This window comes from Callorhinus ursinus, unplaced genomic scaffold (assembly GCF_003265705.2).
Source record: "Callorhinus ursinus isolate GAN/ISIS: 27379988/994484 unplaced genomic scaffold, GSC_fseal_2.0 scaffold8, whole genome shotgun sequence".
NCBI lineage: Eukaryota > Metazoa > Chordata > Mammalia > Carnivora > Otariidae > Callorhinus > Callorhinus ursinus.
The window spans coordinates 62,226,868-62,242,545 of NW_027397070.1; the positions used below are offsets into that span (position 1 = coordinate 62,226,868).

General features: G+C 40.0%; 1 protein-coding gene across 2 annotated transcripts in view; it reads left to right on the forward strand.

Moving 5' to 3' along the window:
• Positions 1–282: 282 nt before the first annotated feature.
• Positions 283–15,678, forward strand: part of GOLGA5 (golgin A5) — a 41,139-nt gene continuing 25,743 nt past the window's right edge. Inside the window, exons 1-5 of one of the 2 annotated variants that reach the window (XM_073895802.1) lie at positions 283–472; positions 2,377–2,950; positions 11,210–11,434; positions 12,798–13,017; positions 13,670–13,793. In XM_073895802.1, coding sequence (XP_073751903.1) covers positions 2,407–2,950; positions 11,210–11,434; positions 12,798–13,017; positions 13,670–13,793 — 1,113 coding nt within the window. In that variant the 5' untranslated portion in view covers positions 283–472; positions 2,377–2,406. The remainder of the gene's footprint in view (positions 473–2,376; positions 2,951–11,209; positions 11,435–12,797; positions 13,018–13,669; positions 13,794–15,678) is intronic. The other variant, XM_073895801.1, reaches the window with a different exon arrangement.

The following is a 15,678-nucleotide window of genomic DNA, read 5'->3' on the forward strand; positions in this document are numbered from 1 at the left end:
AGGTGAAGGCTGTCGGGTCCACTTGGGTCTCACTCCCCGCCCAACTCTGACCTACAATTCCTTGGGGGCGGGGCACCGCCTGTCACCCTCGCGCCCGGCAGCGGGGTCCCGCCCCCTTGGTGGGCGTGGCCTACAGTGTTCTGCCGGCCGCGAGCCGGCCGCCTCCACGGGAAAAGAGCTACGTCACACGCACCAGGCGGAAGAAGGGCGTGGCCAGGAGCGAGGCCCCCGCAGCCGCCGGCGCCGCCGCCTGAGTCGCTTCCAGGTGGCTGCTGTTGGTCCGGGCCGCTCAGGCAACTCGAAAGCCACTCTGTTTTGGGGTCCTCGCCACCCTTCCACGTCTCCCGGAAGAGTAGCGGGGCCGCGGCGGGGCCGGGACCAGGTTTACTCAGCCGGGCCCTCTCGGCTGCTGAGGTGGGGGGCGGCCCAGGAGGGCGACAAGACAGCGGTGCACCCGCTCTAGAGTCCTCAGGTGAGGCGGCAGCGTGAGTCCTGTAGGCCGGACGGGTCCGCCTGGTGCGTTAACGGCCTTAGGCGAGGGGCTGGTCTCCCCTCCGCGGAGACTCTGGTCTCTCAGCTTTGGGGGAGGGGGGGCTTAGAGAGGGAGCAGGTGAGCTCCGCAGGTGTTGTTTAGTGCCTTCCGCTCTCCTCCCTTCTCCCGCCCCAGCCTGGTTTGGCCGCTCCTCCCGCTCCAGAGGCTCTGCGAGGGGGGTAGGGAGCGAAGTGGGGGTCTGTAACTCGGCTACCTGGGATCCACTGATGACAGACTCCCTGGGACCCACCGGCTGACCCCAGCCTCTCTTCCCCTGTGTTGACACTTGGCCTTCGAAGCAGGTCCTGCCACTGCTGTCTGCGGACCCCTCCCCATGCCACGCACTGTCACCCTCTCTTCACCGCCGTGTGGGTCATTTCCTGGGGGCAGTGCTTGAGAAATTACTTGAGGGCACTGTACCTCTGAAGTCCGCTGGAGTTTGTCACTGGAGCAAGTGCCAAGGATCCATGTTTGTATTTAAATTGGGTAATCAGTATTAAGGCACGAAGTTTTGTTTTAAAGCCCTATTAACTTTAAAATGGGAGGCGAGATATAGGTGATTAATAAGAGTGTTGCCGCCCAATCACCACCAATGTCTGTTTGAGAATAATACTTTACATCTGTAGGGAGTTTTATGTTACAGAGCATTGCACCTCCATTTTCATTCGATGACACATAAACTGTGAAATACGCAGGCATGTAATAGTCCCATTTTGTAAGGAGCAGGTTTAGAGGGTGAATTTCTTCATGAGGTTATTCAGATCCTGAGAGGCTAGATGGGAAAGGCAGGGGTTAAAAAAAAGTGGGTTTGGCTGACTTAGATTTGAGTTGCTCAGCTGCCATCTAAACTTGGGGATCTTTCTAAATCTTTTCCCCATTTGTGGAAAAAAGATAATTACTACTAACCACATAATGTGGTTGTGAAAATTATGTGTGATAAAGGTAATGAGACAGAAGAAAACCATATAAAACATGAAGGGTTGTGAGGGGAAAGCATAGCATATGAACCCAGAATGATACAACCCAATCTAGATGGAAAGAAAGAGCTGTGTTCTGGAGCCGATGACATTCAAGTGGAGACTAGAACGAGAAAGAGTTAACAGTGAAAGAGCATTCCAGGCAAAAGGAACAATGTGCACATTCAGGAAATGGTTGTTGACTTTTTTATATAGTACACTTCTATATCTATAAGGACTAATTACTTCATCATTCTGATTCATTCTGGCACACCAAAAGTACTCAGGTCTATTTATCAGATGAATGGCTATGCAGTCATTTTTTAAAAAAATTCTGAACTTAGCCAATGTGCACATAGTGGGTACTCAGTATTTAAATTATTGTAGGTGTACTTTACACAGATTATATATGTGCACACCTAAATTATCCATAATTGTGCTGCATTTTAACATGAAGATGGATTTAGTATCAGAAGTTTCAAGTTTTAGCACCTTGAAGCAAACTCCAGGGAATTGTTTTTATTTGGCTGTACTGCGGTTGTGCCATATTGATGATTTGCTATTTGAATGTTTTTGCTAAACAGTAGTGATAGGTGTAATTATTATGCTAATAGCAACTACTAAAATGAGTGTCTGCTGTGTGTCAGGCATTTTGCAGAGTTTTTTATATATATTATTTCATCTTTAAACTGTCCTATAATGTAAATACATTTATTTTTCTCATTTTCTAGATAAAGCTTCTCACTTTCAGTGAAGTAGTTTGCTCAAGGTTACATAGTAAGAGGCAGAGTTAGGCTTTCAGTCCAGGACCATGTGACTCAAGAGCCTGGTCTTAACTGCTATGCTCTGCTGTTCTGCCATACTGATCCCTTTATGTCCTTTTTACAGGTTCACCAATAGGATTATTCTGCTACCATCATGTCTTGGTTTGCTGATCTTGCTGGAAAGGCAGAAGATCTTTTAAATCGAGTTGATCAAGGGGCTGCAACAGCTCTCAGTAGAAAAGAGAACAGCAGCAACATCACATATAACAAAAATGCTGACTATCCTGAACTTCAGCAAAATACGGACTTGACTTACCAGACTGGATCCAAAGCTACATATATTTCCTCAGCAGCTGATAACCTAGGAAATCAGAAAGCCACTATCTTAGCTGGCACTGCAAATGTAAAAGGAGGATCTAGGACATCAGCGGAGGCTTTCCATCCTGTTGAAAACGCATCTGTTCCTAGGCCTTCATCCCAGTTTGTTCGAAGAAAAAAGTCAGAACCTGATGATGAGCTGCTGTTTGACTTTCTTAACAGTTCACAGAAGGAACCCACTGGGAGGGTGGAAATCAAAAAAGAAAGGAGCAAAACACCTGTCCTTCAGAGTTCTCGGACAGCAGGTGTCAGTTCTGTGAACACCAGCATAACTGCCATCAAAACCATTGAGGAAAATCCTGGGAGCCACAGCGATGGTAGTTAATCAGCCCTCTGTTTCTTTTAGAGTTAAGCAAATTGGATGTGTTATCCTAGTCTAAAGGTTTGGTAGTGTTTCCCATCCTCTGTTTTGTTACCTTTCCCCACTGGTGTAAAGGCAGTCTCTGAAACGTGTGGTATAAACGAGGGAGACGACGTGGCATGCTATTAGTCAGTATACAGTTACAATAGGGACCTTTAAATGCTGTCTGTTGGGTAACTTTACCCAGCCTAACATCTAAGAAGTTCTTTTTTTTTTTTTTTAAAGATTTTATTTATTTATTCATGAGAGACAGAGGGAGAGAGAGAGAGAGAGAGAAGCAGAGGGAGAAGCAGGCTCCCAAGGAGCAGGGAGCCCGATGCGGGACTCGATCCCAGGATCCCGGGATCATGACCTGAGCCGAAGGCAGATGCTTAACCATCTGAGCCACCCAGGCGCCCCATCTAAGATGTTCTGTCCAGAATGGTTTTTTGAGATATTTTAAAATAAAAAAGGACAGTTTTGAAATCTGAAAGAAAACAGTTTAGTTTGGGATTTGGGACTATCTCATTTCATTTCTTTCTGGGATTATAAAATAGGAGGCTGTACTTCACATATATTATGGATTGTGAGGATTTTTTTGTGTGTTTTTCTTTCCCCCTTGCATCCCTCAGAAGTAAAGCTGAGAGACCGAACCTCAATCCAAGTTAAAGGGTTGAAGGCATTGACCTGGTGGTGAAGTAACAGTTTAGAATTCTGGTGTTCAATTGTTTAATTTGCCATGAAATTACCTCTACGTGTATATCTTCTCACCCGCAAAAATGAGGTTAACACGGTAATGTGGCTAATTCAAGTACCTACTAACCATTTTAAAGCTTTTATTTATTTATCAGAGAGAGAGAGAGAGAGAGCATGAACAGGGGGGAACAGCAGGCAGATGCTAGATGCTCCCTGCTGAGCAAGGAGCCCGACGCAGGACTCGATCCCAGGACCCTAGGATCATGACCTGGGCTGAAGGCAGATGCTTAACCAACTGAGCCACCCAGGCATCCCCTTACTAACTATTTTAAAGTAGCGATATACATGATAGGTTCTTGCAGAGATTCTTTATAAAGTTGATGATTAATGGAAGCTTGTTATTTTCTTAAATGTTACAGCTTCTCCCACAGTCTTGGCTGTTGGTGAATAAAAATATGTCTTGTATCTTCGAGATAAAGTGGTAAAGAGACAAGTGTTTGGGGTATTCAAGACCAGATCATGCAGTAGCTGTTCATACTCCTCAGTTTCTCTCAACAGGGTCTGGTGGGTGAGACAGACACGTAAACAGATAATTTACGTATAGTATATTAGTATATAGTTTAGTAAATATAACGATTGAGATATGGTTAGAGTATTGTGGAGGCATGAAGGAGAAAGTAACAATTGTCTAAGGTATTCAGGTAAGGATTCATAGGGGGTCTGTAATTTGAGCTGGGTCTTAAAGAAAGAGTAGAAGTTTTCCAGGTGAAAAAGAAGGGTTGGAGACAGCATTCAATGCAGAGATTCTTTAAAAGTTTGGTAGAGTGTCCTGGGAACAGTGCATATGAGATGGACAGCAGTGAAGAAAATGAAACTAGCAAAGAAAGTTGGGAGCTGCCTTTGCCTCTGTTTACATATTTAAACCTATTATTTGTGAACATTCTTTCTTAAAGAGTGGTCCCTGAACAACCTGCATTGAAAGTACTTGTGTGATTAATAAAAAATGAATCATTGAGTGCCTCCCCAGACTTCTTGAATAAGGTTTTTCTGGGGAAGGAGCCATGGCATGTTATTTTTTGTTGTTCTCCAAGTGATTGCTAGGCCTATGTAAGTGACCCAGTAATGTGATGCTAATAGAGGTCTTTCAAAGAAAGTTGACAGTATTTTCTGCTTTTAGGGAAAACCACTTAGATTTAATTGTAAAGGTTGGATCAAAGGAAACCTGGTTGACAGGGAAATGAGTTAGAACCAGTTAATACATGGGACTTATAGTGATTAAGTTTTGTTTCTCTAGGGCAAGGTCTCTCAATCTTGGGACTATTGACATTTTGGGTGGAATAAATCTTTGTTGTGGGAGGCTGTCCTGTCCTTTGTAGGATGTTCAGCATCCCTGGCCTCTTAACCCGTTGGATGCCAATGACATCCCCAATTGTGACAACTAAAAATGTTTTTCTTTATTGCCAAATGTCCCTTGGGGAGCAAAATCACCCTAGGTTGAGAACCAGTGCCCTAGGATGCCTAGAAATGTCTTTAAATGGAATTGCTGAGTTGTAGGGTGTGACAGTGTTCAAGTACACTAGTTTTCTGAAGACGTTGTACCAATTTATACTTGACCAACTGTGGTTAATATTCTTTTTGCTCTGCATTCTCACCAAGGTTGGATATTTTCAAAAACTTTTTTATGTTTTGTTAATCAGGTGTGGAAAAGTTTGTTATATTTTACTTTTCTCATTACTAATGAGGTTGAGCATCTTTTCAAATATTTTAACTATTCAGGCTTCATCTTCTGGGAAGTGCCTGTTCAGTCTTTTGATTAATTTTTTCCAATGGATCATTTTTTATATTTATTATTGATTTATAGATATTCTTTATGTATTCCAGATGGTAACTCTTTCTACACCTCTTCCAGTTTTACCTTGGTTTTTTCCCCCCACCTCCCTCTACGGTGTCTCAATAGAGTTCTTAATGTAGATGCATTTATCAATCTTTTCTTGATAGTATGTTTTCTTGTGTCTTGGAAAAATTTTCCCTATCCTAAGATCATTAGGATATTTTCCTATATTATCTTCTAAGGGTTTTATAGTTTTACCTTTCATATCTATATGGTTATTTAAAATTTTGATTTTTTTTAATGAATGGTGTGAGGTAGGCATCTAGTTCCGTTTTTTCCCATATGGGAAAGTCTTTCCTCCCCATTTCCCCAACTACCACGGTTCTGATTTTTTTTCACCTAGTTTTTGTCCTAAAACTTCATTTAAATGGAACCATGTAGTATGTATACTCTCTTATCTTCAGGTAAGGATTCACAGAGGGTCTGTAATTTGAGCTGGGTCTTAAAGAATGAGTAGAAGTTTTCCAGGTGAAAAAGAAGAGGGATTGGAAATCTGTTATCTCAGCATCTAGCATCATTCATTGAAAATATTTCCTTTTCTGGGCACCTGGGTGGCTTAGTAGTTAAGCATCTGCCTTCGGCTCAGGTCATGATCCCCGAGCCCCGCTTTGGGCTCCCTGCTAGACGGAAAGCCTGCTTCTCCCTCTTTTGCTCCCCTTGCTTGTGTTCCTTCTCTTGCTGTGTCTCTCTCTGTCACATAAATAAATAAAATCTTTACAAAAAGAAGAAAAAGAAAATATTTCCTTTTCCCTATCAATCTGCAATATCACCCCTGGCATATTATCAAGCATCCATCTATACATCATTCTGTTTCTGGGCACTTAATTCTGTTTCATTGGGTGGTTTTTGTGCCAGTGCCACACTACCTGTGTAGTTTTATAGTGTTTTGATATCTCCTAGAGCAATCTCTCCTACCTGATCCTTCCAGAATGTTTTGGCTGTTCTTGGATTTTTTTTTTTTGTACATCCATATTCATTTTAGAATTTGCCACGTTTCACAAAAATTCTGTTGGTCTTTTTATTGGGAGTCCATTGCTTCTGTATGGACAGTTAGTTGAGTGAGAATCAGCGTTTTTACAATACTGAGGTTTTTCACCTATTCTAACATGGTATAATCTCAATTCAATTTTTAAATGTCTTTCATTAAGATTTTATTATTTTCTCCATGAAGGTCTTGCATACTCTGTCAGATTATATTTTTTTGAAACTTATAGATGGTATCTTTTTAAAATTTTTGCTTTCTTTTTTTTTTTAAGATATTTTTTATTTATTTATTTGACAGAGAGAGAGAGCACAAGTAGGCAGAGCAGCAGGCAGAGGGAAAGGGAGAAGCAGGCTCTCTGCTGAGCAGGGAGCCCGATGCGGGGCTCGATCTCAGGACCCTGGGATCATGACCTGAGCCAAAGGCAGCCGCTTAACCAACTGAGCCACCCAGGCACCCCATAAATTTTTGCTTTCTTTTGACACACAGCAACCTACATAGCTCTTAATCTTCATATTTTTCTGTACATTCATTTAGATTTTCAACAATACAGTATCTGTGGATAATGACAATTTGTTTTCTTAACTCTTTTATCTTTTTAAAAAAATCTTTTCTTTGCCTCACTGCATTGGCTTGGACAGAAAACCAATTTTGTATCGTCTTAAATAGAAGGCTTTGACTGTTTCACCAAATACAGTGTTTGTGTTAGGTTTTTCATAGGTACTTTTTATCAGGTGAAGAATGTTTATATATCTAGTTTGAGTTTTTCTGTTGAATTTTAGCAGCTTTTTTTCCTGTTAGTATGAGATATCGTATGTTTTTTATATATGATTTTTGTTCTTTAGTATTGACTTTTATAACCTAAAACCAAACTTAACTTTCAGTTTGCTGATATTCTGGTTAGGATTTTTGCATTTATTTCTTTTTTTTTTTTTTAAAGATTTTATTTATTTATTTAAGAGAGAGAGAGCGAGAGACAGAGAGCACGAGAGGGAAGAGGATCAGAGGGAGAAGCAGACTCCCCGCTGAGCAGGGAGCCCGATGTGGGACTCGATCCCGGGACTCCAGGATCATGACCTGAGCCGAAGGCAGTCGCTTAACCAACTGAGCCACCCAGGCGCCCTGCATTTATTTCATAAGCAAGATTAATCTGTAATATTGTTAGGTTTCGGTATTACAGTTATGTTAGCCTTATAAAACGATTTACAAAATGCTCCCTCCTTTTCTGTTGTCTTAATTATTTGATGTAAGATTATTTATTCCCTGATTGTTTGCTGGAACTCGCTGGTAAAACCATCAGGGTCTGGGTTATTATTTTTTTTTTTAAGATTTTATTTATTTATTTGAGAGAGAGAGAATGAGAGATAGAGAGCATGAGAGGGAAGAGGGTCAGAGGGAGAAGCAGACTCCCCGCTGAGCAGGGAGCCCGATGTGGGACTCGATCCCGGGACTCCAGGATCATGACCCGAGCCGAAGGCAGTTGCTTACCAACTGAGCCACCCAGGCGCCCCAGGGTCTGGGTTATTATTATTATTATTTTTTATTTTAAGATTTTATTTATTTGAGAGAGTGCGAGCGAGAGAGAGCACAAGCTGGCAGGGGGAGACAGAGGGAGAAGGACAAGCAGAGTCCCCGCTGAGAGGGAGCTCAACGTGGGGCTAGGTTCCAGGACCCGGGGATCATGACCCGAACTGAAGGCAGACAGCCACCCCGGGCCCTTTGGGTATTCTTAATGGAAGATTTTAACTGTTGATTGCATTGGCTTTCCATTTCCTCTGTTTTTGGTGAGTTACATTTTTTCCTAAGAAAAGAATTTGTCTATGCTATGTACACTTTGGGGGATTATATTTATTTTACTTCATTTCAGGAAGTAATGAAAGTGTCACAGCTGAAACAAGTCGAATTGGACCCTAATCATTCATATTAACCCTGCAGAAACCAAAGCTTGATCACAGATACTACCAGGAAAATATCAATATCTGGCACTGTGCTAAATGCCTTTTTTTCAAATAGTGTTAATGAAGTATAACTGACATAATAAATTATACATAAGTATACAATTTGGTAGGTTTCAATGTAGTATACATTTAAAAATTTATTTTATTTTTTTTTAAGATTTTATTTATTTATTTGACAGAGAGAGACACAGAGAGGGAACACAAGCAGGGGGAGTGGGAGAGGGAGAAGCAGGCTTCCCGCTGAGGAGGGAGCCAGATGTGGGGCTCGATCCCAGGACTCTGGGCTCATGACCTGAGCCAAAGGCAGATGCTTAACGACTGAGCCACCCAGGTGCCCCCATCTAAAAATTTATTGGCATAATGTTGATGATATGTCCCTCTGAATACCACTTTAATTCTCTCTAGCAAGTTTCTTTTCTATTTTGTTAATTTCTGGTGTTTATTGTTAATTTCCGCTTTGGGGTTTATTCTGCTGTTTTTATAACCTTTCAGGTGGATAGAAAACTCTAATTTTCTTCCTTTCATTTTTAATGTAAATATTAAAGACTATAAATGTCCTTCTAAATACTACTTTATTGGATATATACTTTATTTCTTTTGAAAAATTTTTGTTTTGGAAATTTCAAACATATCAAAGTAGATTTTGATGACTCCCTCCAATATTACCTATTGTCTGGCTATATTAATCAACACGGCCATTCTTGTTTTATTTATACCTCCCATTTTCCATCCCTCTACCTCTACCCTCCACAGAATTATTTTGCAGCAAATCACAGATCTCTTATCATTTCTTCTAGAAATATTTCATTTTATTATCCTAAAAAAATGCAAGCTTTATTTTTTTTTTAAAGATTTTATTTATTTGAGAGAGACACGGAGAGTACAAGCAGGGGGAGGGGCAGAGGGAGAGGGACTGGCAGACTCCCCGCTAAGCAGAGAGCCCAAGCTTGATCCCAGGACCCTGAGATCATGATCTGAGCCAAAGTCAGATGCTTAACCACCTGAGCCACCCAGGTGCCCCAAAATGCAAGCTTTAGAAACATTCATACCATCATCACCCTAAAAATGCAATAATTCCTTAGTATCATCTAGTGCCTAGTCATTATTCAAATTTCCATTTCTCATAATTTTTTCTGTATGTTCAAATGCACAAATCTTAGCTATACAGATAAATGGCTATACCTGTGTAACCCACACTTTTATGATAACACTTCTTTCCCTCATGTCCCTCTCCAGTTAATCTTTGCATCCCATTTCCCCGCTTAACTACTGCTCTGATTTTTTTTACCTTAGTTTTTGTCCTAAAGTTTCATATAAATGGAATCATGTAGTATGTACACTCTCTTACCTGACTTCTTTTACTCACCTTGTTAGTGAGATTCATCCATGTTATTGGGTATATCAATAGTTCTTTTTTATTTTGTAGTATTCTCCTGGAGATACACCACAATTGATCCATTCTCTTTTATGGACAGTGGATTGTTTCCAGTTCTGGGTTATTGTAAATAAAGCTGCTATGAACATTTTTGTACTTGTCTATTTGTGGGGAAATGTTTTCATTTCTCTTGGAAATGAAAACCTGGGAGGGGAATCACTGGGCAAAATGGTAGGTACATACTTAATTTCATAAAAGACTGTGAAACCTTTTCCCACAGTGGTTATACCATTTTGTACTCCCACCAGTAATCTATGAGAGTTCTGGCTGCTCCACGTCTTTGTCTGCATTTGGTGTTGTCCTTTTAATTTTAGCCATTGTAGCAGGTGTGTATTAGTTCTCATTGTGGTTTTAATTTGCATTTCCTGGATTACTGAAGATGTTGAGAACCTTTTCATAAGATTATTGATCATTTGTTTATCTTCCTTTGTGAAGTGTCAATTTTTTTGCCCATACAGTTACTTAGTGCATTTTATCATTTAGATACACTTCACTTTTTAGCACATACCTTATTTTTTTTAGAGTAAGTAAAAAATGCATTTGGGCGGACACCTGGATGGCTCAGTTGGTGAAGCGTCTGCCTTCGGCTCAGGTCATGATCCTGGGATTGAGCCCCATGTTGGGCTCTCTGCTCAGCGGAGCCTGCTTCTTCCTTTCCCCCTGCCTGCCGCTCCACCCTGCTTGTGCTCTCTCTCTCTCTCTCTCTGCCAAATAAATAAATAAAATCTTCTAAAAACTGCATTTGGATCACATTTAGTCCAAAAACAAGATGAATCTGAATTTATGAGTCTCTTTGTGTAAGGCATTTTAGATTCCAGTTTCGTATGTAACAAATGGCTCTGACCTATTATTACTTTTTTTGCCTTGAAACCCACAGCTGTTCTTTTGTGCCTTTCTAGTATTTTCACTTTTGAGACTTTCATCTTTTTTTAAGAAAATGCTTTGGAGACAAAGGGGGACTGAAACCCTTTTTACCTAATCTGAACTGCTTAGATTATCTCTTGTTTTTCTTCTTTCCAGAACTGTATTCTTGTGTCTGTTCTTTATCACCATCCATTCAGTGTATCCAAATTTTGAGATCCTTAGAGATCTATGGCCTCCATGTAGGAAAATGAAATTTCATCAGAAGGAAATCTCTTGAGAATTTAAGTTTACTTTTTTATGATATTTTAGCTATAGCAGTCAACTTGAGCCAAAAGGCATTCTACCAAAGTAAGCAACTAATGTGTATGTAGTGAGTGTTCCAGTGTAACAAAAATGTTTTCCTTTTTTTACAGTAACGTCTAATAATTCAGATTCTGGCCATGAAGTTCCAGAGGATTCTTCAAAGGAAAAGGTATCAAGTGCTGCCTGCACTGACCACAACCCAACACCTACCCACGATGGCAAATCACATGAACTGTCTAATCTTCGATTGGAGAATCAACTGTTGAGAAATGAAGTTCAGTCTTTAAATCAAGAAATGGCCTCATTACTCCAAAGATCCAAGGAAACTCAAGAAGGTAGAGTCTTATTTAAGTTGTGGAGGATTAAGAATTTAACATTTCAAAAATAAACTGAAAACTTGAGTACATCGGAACTTAACAAAACACGAGACTTACAAAATCGTGTTTTCATAGAAATATAGGGCCCAGATTTAGAAATAGAACCAGTCATCCTCCTACCAGTCTGAAACAGAACATTGCCTTTGTTTGGTCATTCCTTAGGAGTCATGAAATTTAATACTTAGAACATTAGTAATCATCTGGTTCATTTGCTCTCTTCTGAACCTTCACGGGGAACTGTTCATGAACCAAAGGTGGGATTAAACAAAGGAGCAGATACCAGTAGACAAGGTCACAGTATTGGACTGCTCCAGGAGATGTAAAGTGACCACGGAATTCAGTTTGAATAATACACTCTTGAAATATGCAGTGAAGTGGCCCTAGAGTAGAAAACTCTTGGATTCCTCAGAAATGGGTAATTTAAAAGTAAATAATCTCATGAATGAGGTGATGGAGGAATATGTTAGTCTTAATGTAAGTGTGGCTGAGGGAAAACAAAAGGGAGAAGAAGTCTCTGCCTTGGGTCCTGGCAGTGATTAGAAAGGAGGGCGGGGACAGTGGGAAAAGTTTTGCCAAGACATGGATGGAGGCCCAGAAGAGTGAAAGAGGAAGAAAGTTTAGGGCTTGTTGGACTGATTTCAGAAAAAGCTTTGCTTTACCAGACTAATAAAGACCTAGAAATAGAGCTTTTTCTGAGACCCTGTAGAGTTTGCTTCAATATTAAAAAAAAAATTATTATTTTTTGCCTGTAAGTTGCTGTTATAGATACATGAGGGTGTGGAAATCTGCACTGCATTGCTCTTTCTGCACCAGTGTTCTAGGTTTAAAAAATAAAATCTTTCTGCTACAGTAATCAAGAGAAACAGATTCTTTCCTGTGTTTATCTATGGATTTTGATTTTGTTTGTTTTGGTCTTATACCAGGGTGTATACCATCTACCCTTGATTTGTATTTGCATTCTTCCCGTCTCTAGCAGAGCCCAACAAATCCACTGACTTCTCTAGTGTTCTGAACTCTGGTGTATACTGGGGTGGGCTCCCAAATACTTTATGATAGGTCTCAAAAATTTTTTTTTGTAGAGAGCAGCTAGCATCGTGCCCTTTCCAACCTATTAACCGTGATGTAGATGTGAATGTTGGCCTTGAGAAGTGGGTATCCCATTTGAAGCAAATGATTTGAAGCTATTTGTAAACTCTTAATTTTGGCAGAAAGTACTACAGGGATACAGAGGAGAGTCTCTGTGTGCTCTCAGAAAAGTGTGTCTGCTTGAAGAGAAGAAATCTCTCTCTCTCTCTCTCCCTCTCTTTTTTTTTTTTTTAAGAATTAACCAAAGCAAGAGCAAGAGTTGAAAAGTGGAATGTTGACCATTCAAAGAGTGATCGAATAACCCGAGAGCTGCGAGCCCAAGTAGATGACCTGACTGCAGCGGTGGCTGCCAAGGACTCGCAGTTGGCTGTGCTGAAAGTGAGGCTGCAGGAAGCCGACCAGCTCCTGACCACACGCACTGAAGCCCTGGAAGCCTTGCAGACTGAGAAATCACGGTAGCTCATCCTAGTGATCATGAGAAAGGGAACTAGAAAGATTCTTCCCCATGCAAGTAATGATAAACACTGTGGTGGTGTATACTACCTTATGAAAACTTAGCTTTTGAAATTTAGAGAGGGAAAATTTATCTTTCGGTACTGTTGTAAATGCGTGCGATTAAAAGTTGATTTATTATTTGAACCTTGAGATGCATTGTTAGCAAATTCTGAATTTAAAAATATTTGAAGAATATAGTGTCCTTAATTTTTTGACATATAATGATATGTGGTGTGTGCTTATATTTGGATGCCTGAAAATACAGGTTACATTCCATTAAAAGGCAAAAATATTTCTTTAAGGATATTTTAGTCAAACCGTCTTTTTTTTTTTTTTTTTTAATTTTAGAGAGAGAGGGGTGGGGGAAGGGGCAGAGGGAGAGAGAGAATCTCAGGCAGACTCTGTGCTGAACGTGGAGCCCAACACGGGGCTCGATATTAGGACCCCGAGATCACGACCTGAGCCAAAACCAGGAGTCAGACGCCTAACTGACCGCACCACCTAGGCACCCCAGTCATCATCTGTTTTGTGCTGTCAAGCCAATGCTTTAAAAATTATTCCACCTTGTACACTGTGGAAATAAGTCCTTTCAAGTGATGTCTTTTCTTTCAGAATAATGCAGGATCACAGCGAAGGTAGCAGCCTGCAGAACCAAGCTCTGCAAACTCTTCAGGAGAGACTGCATGAGGCGGACGCCGCCCGGAAGAGAGAGCAGGAGAGCTGTAAACAAATGCAGGTTAGAAAGGAGGAATGCGTTTATGCTGTTTTATAACACGTTTACTCTTTAAGAAAATTCTGCAGTGTATTTCAGAAAAATCTGTTTCTGTGACAGAAACCAAGTATTTGAAAATTTAGCTTAATTTTTGCTAAATTTACTTAATCTTATGTATTAGGATACAATTAAAATAAACGTCAACGTTCTCTATGATCAACAAGGCATTGGCCGGAAATGTGGGGGCTTTTCTTCTGAGATGGTATTTGAAGGGGCGATGCACAGGTTGGACAATGGTCCTAGAGAGGAGGGATGTTATACTCATAAAAGGGGAGCAGCCCCTCAGCACCCCTTAAAAAAAGGAATACGATTAAAATAGAATATTCAGTAGAGATAGATATTTGTTTAATTTTGTTGTGCAACCAGCATTACCATTATTTGGTGAAAAACTGATTTGGGGCCTCTTTCTTAAAACTAGATGGTGCTGAGAAACTTTCGAATAAAACACTCTGCCAAATGAGGGAAAAAACTGATGTGGGGCATCTTGTTTATTTTTTTATTTAAGCTTTTTCTGATTCTAGTTCAATCTGATTCATTTATTTCCAGAGGAAATTGTACGTAAAATGTAGAGTTTTACTCTTAAATGAATTTTTTTGCATCTAGTTCAGTGATTCTTAGCCCTGTCTATACATTAGAATCACTTGTGTAGCTTTTAATATTTTCTGATGCCAGGTCTCTACTCCCAGGGAGTCCGATCCCATGGTGTGAGGTAGGGCATAAGCAGTGGTGTTTGAGTTTTATACGATTTACATGTATCTATTAGCCAGTGAGGTTGAGAACCACTGGTTCAGACTATCTTTTCAACAGGTGAAAATAGTTCAGCCCTGAAAGTAACTCTCAGCTAGTGTGGACTTTTTGAAAATCTTATGAATGTATTTTATTTAACACAGTATATCCAAAGTACTGTCATTTTGGGGCACCTGAGTGGCTCAGTCAGTTAAGCATCTGACTCGATCTCAGCTTAGCTCTTGATCTTAGGGTTATGAGTTCAAGCCCCGCATTGGGCTCCTAAAAACAAAAACAAAATCAAAGTACTATCATTTCAACATGTAGTTAATAATAAAAACCATTAATGAGATATTTTACATTCTTTTTTGCAAACTGATACTTTAAAATATATTTTATACTTAATTCAGTCATAAATTTGCTTATGTAATACTTGACCTATATTTAGATTTCTTAAAATTTAGAGGTGAAAAAATAATTCACATGCCCAGTTGTTCTGAACATACTCAGAAGTTTTCTACTAACAGTTCCTCAAAAAGTGAGGTGTAGAGTTAGCATATGGCCTAGCAGCTGTGTCCTAGGTGTATACCCAAAAGAATTGAAAATATTTGTCCACACAGAAAATTGTACACAAATGTTCATAGCAGCATTATTCACACTAGCCTCAAACTGGAACTAATACAAATATCCATCAGTTGCTGAATGGATAAACAGAGTGTGGTATATGCCTACAAGGTGATATCATTCAGCTGTAAAAAGGAATGAAGTACTGATTCATGCTACAATATGGATGAACCTGTAAGACATTATGCTAAGTGAAAGAAGGCAGACACCGAAGGCCACATATTGTATGATTTCACTTACATGAAATGTCCAGAATAGTTAGATCTATAGAGAAAGTAGATTAATCATTGCCAGGGGCTAGGAGGAAGGGAAAAGTGGGTAGAGGATCTCCCTTTGGGGTGAAAATGTACTTGATATTAGGTAGTGGTAATGGTTGTACAACTAACTCTGTGAATACACTGAAAACCACTGAATTATACACTGTAAAAGGGTGAATTCTATAGTATGTGAATTATATCCCAATGAATCTATTAATTGAATTAAGTGGGGTTTTTTTGAA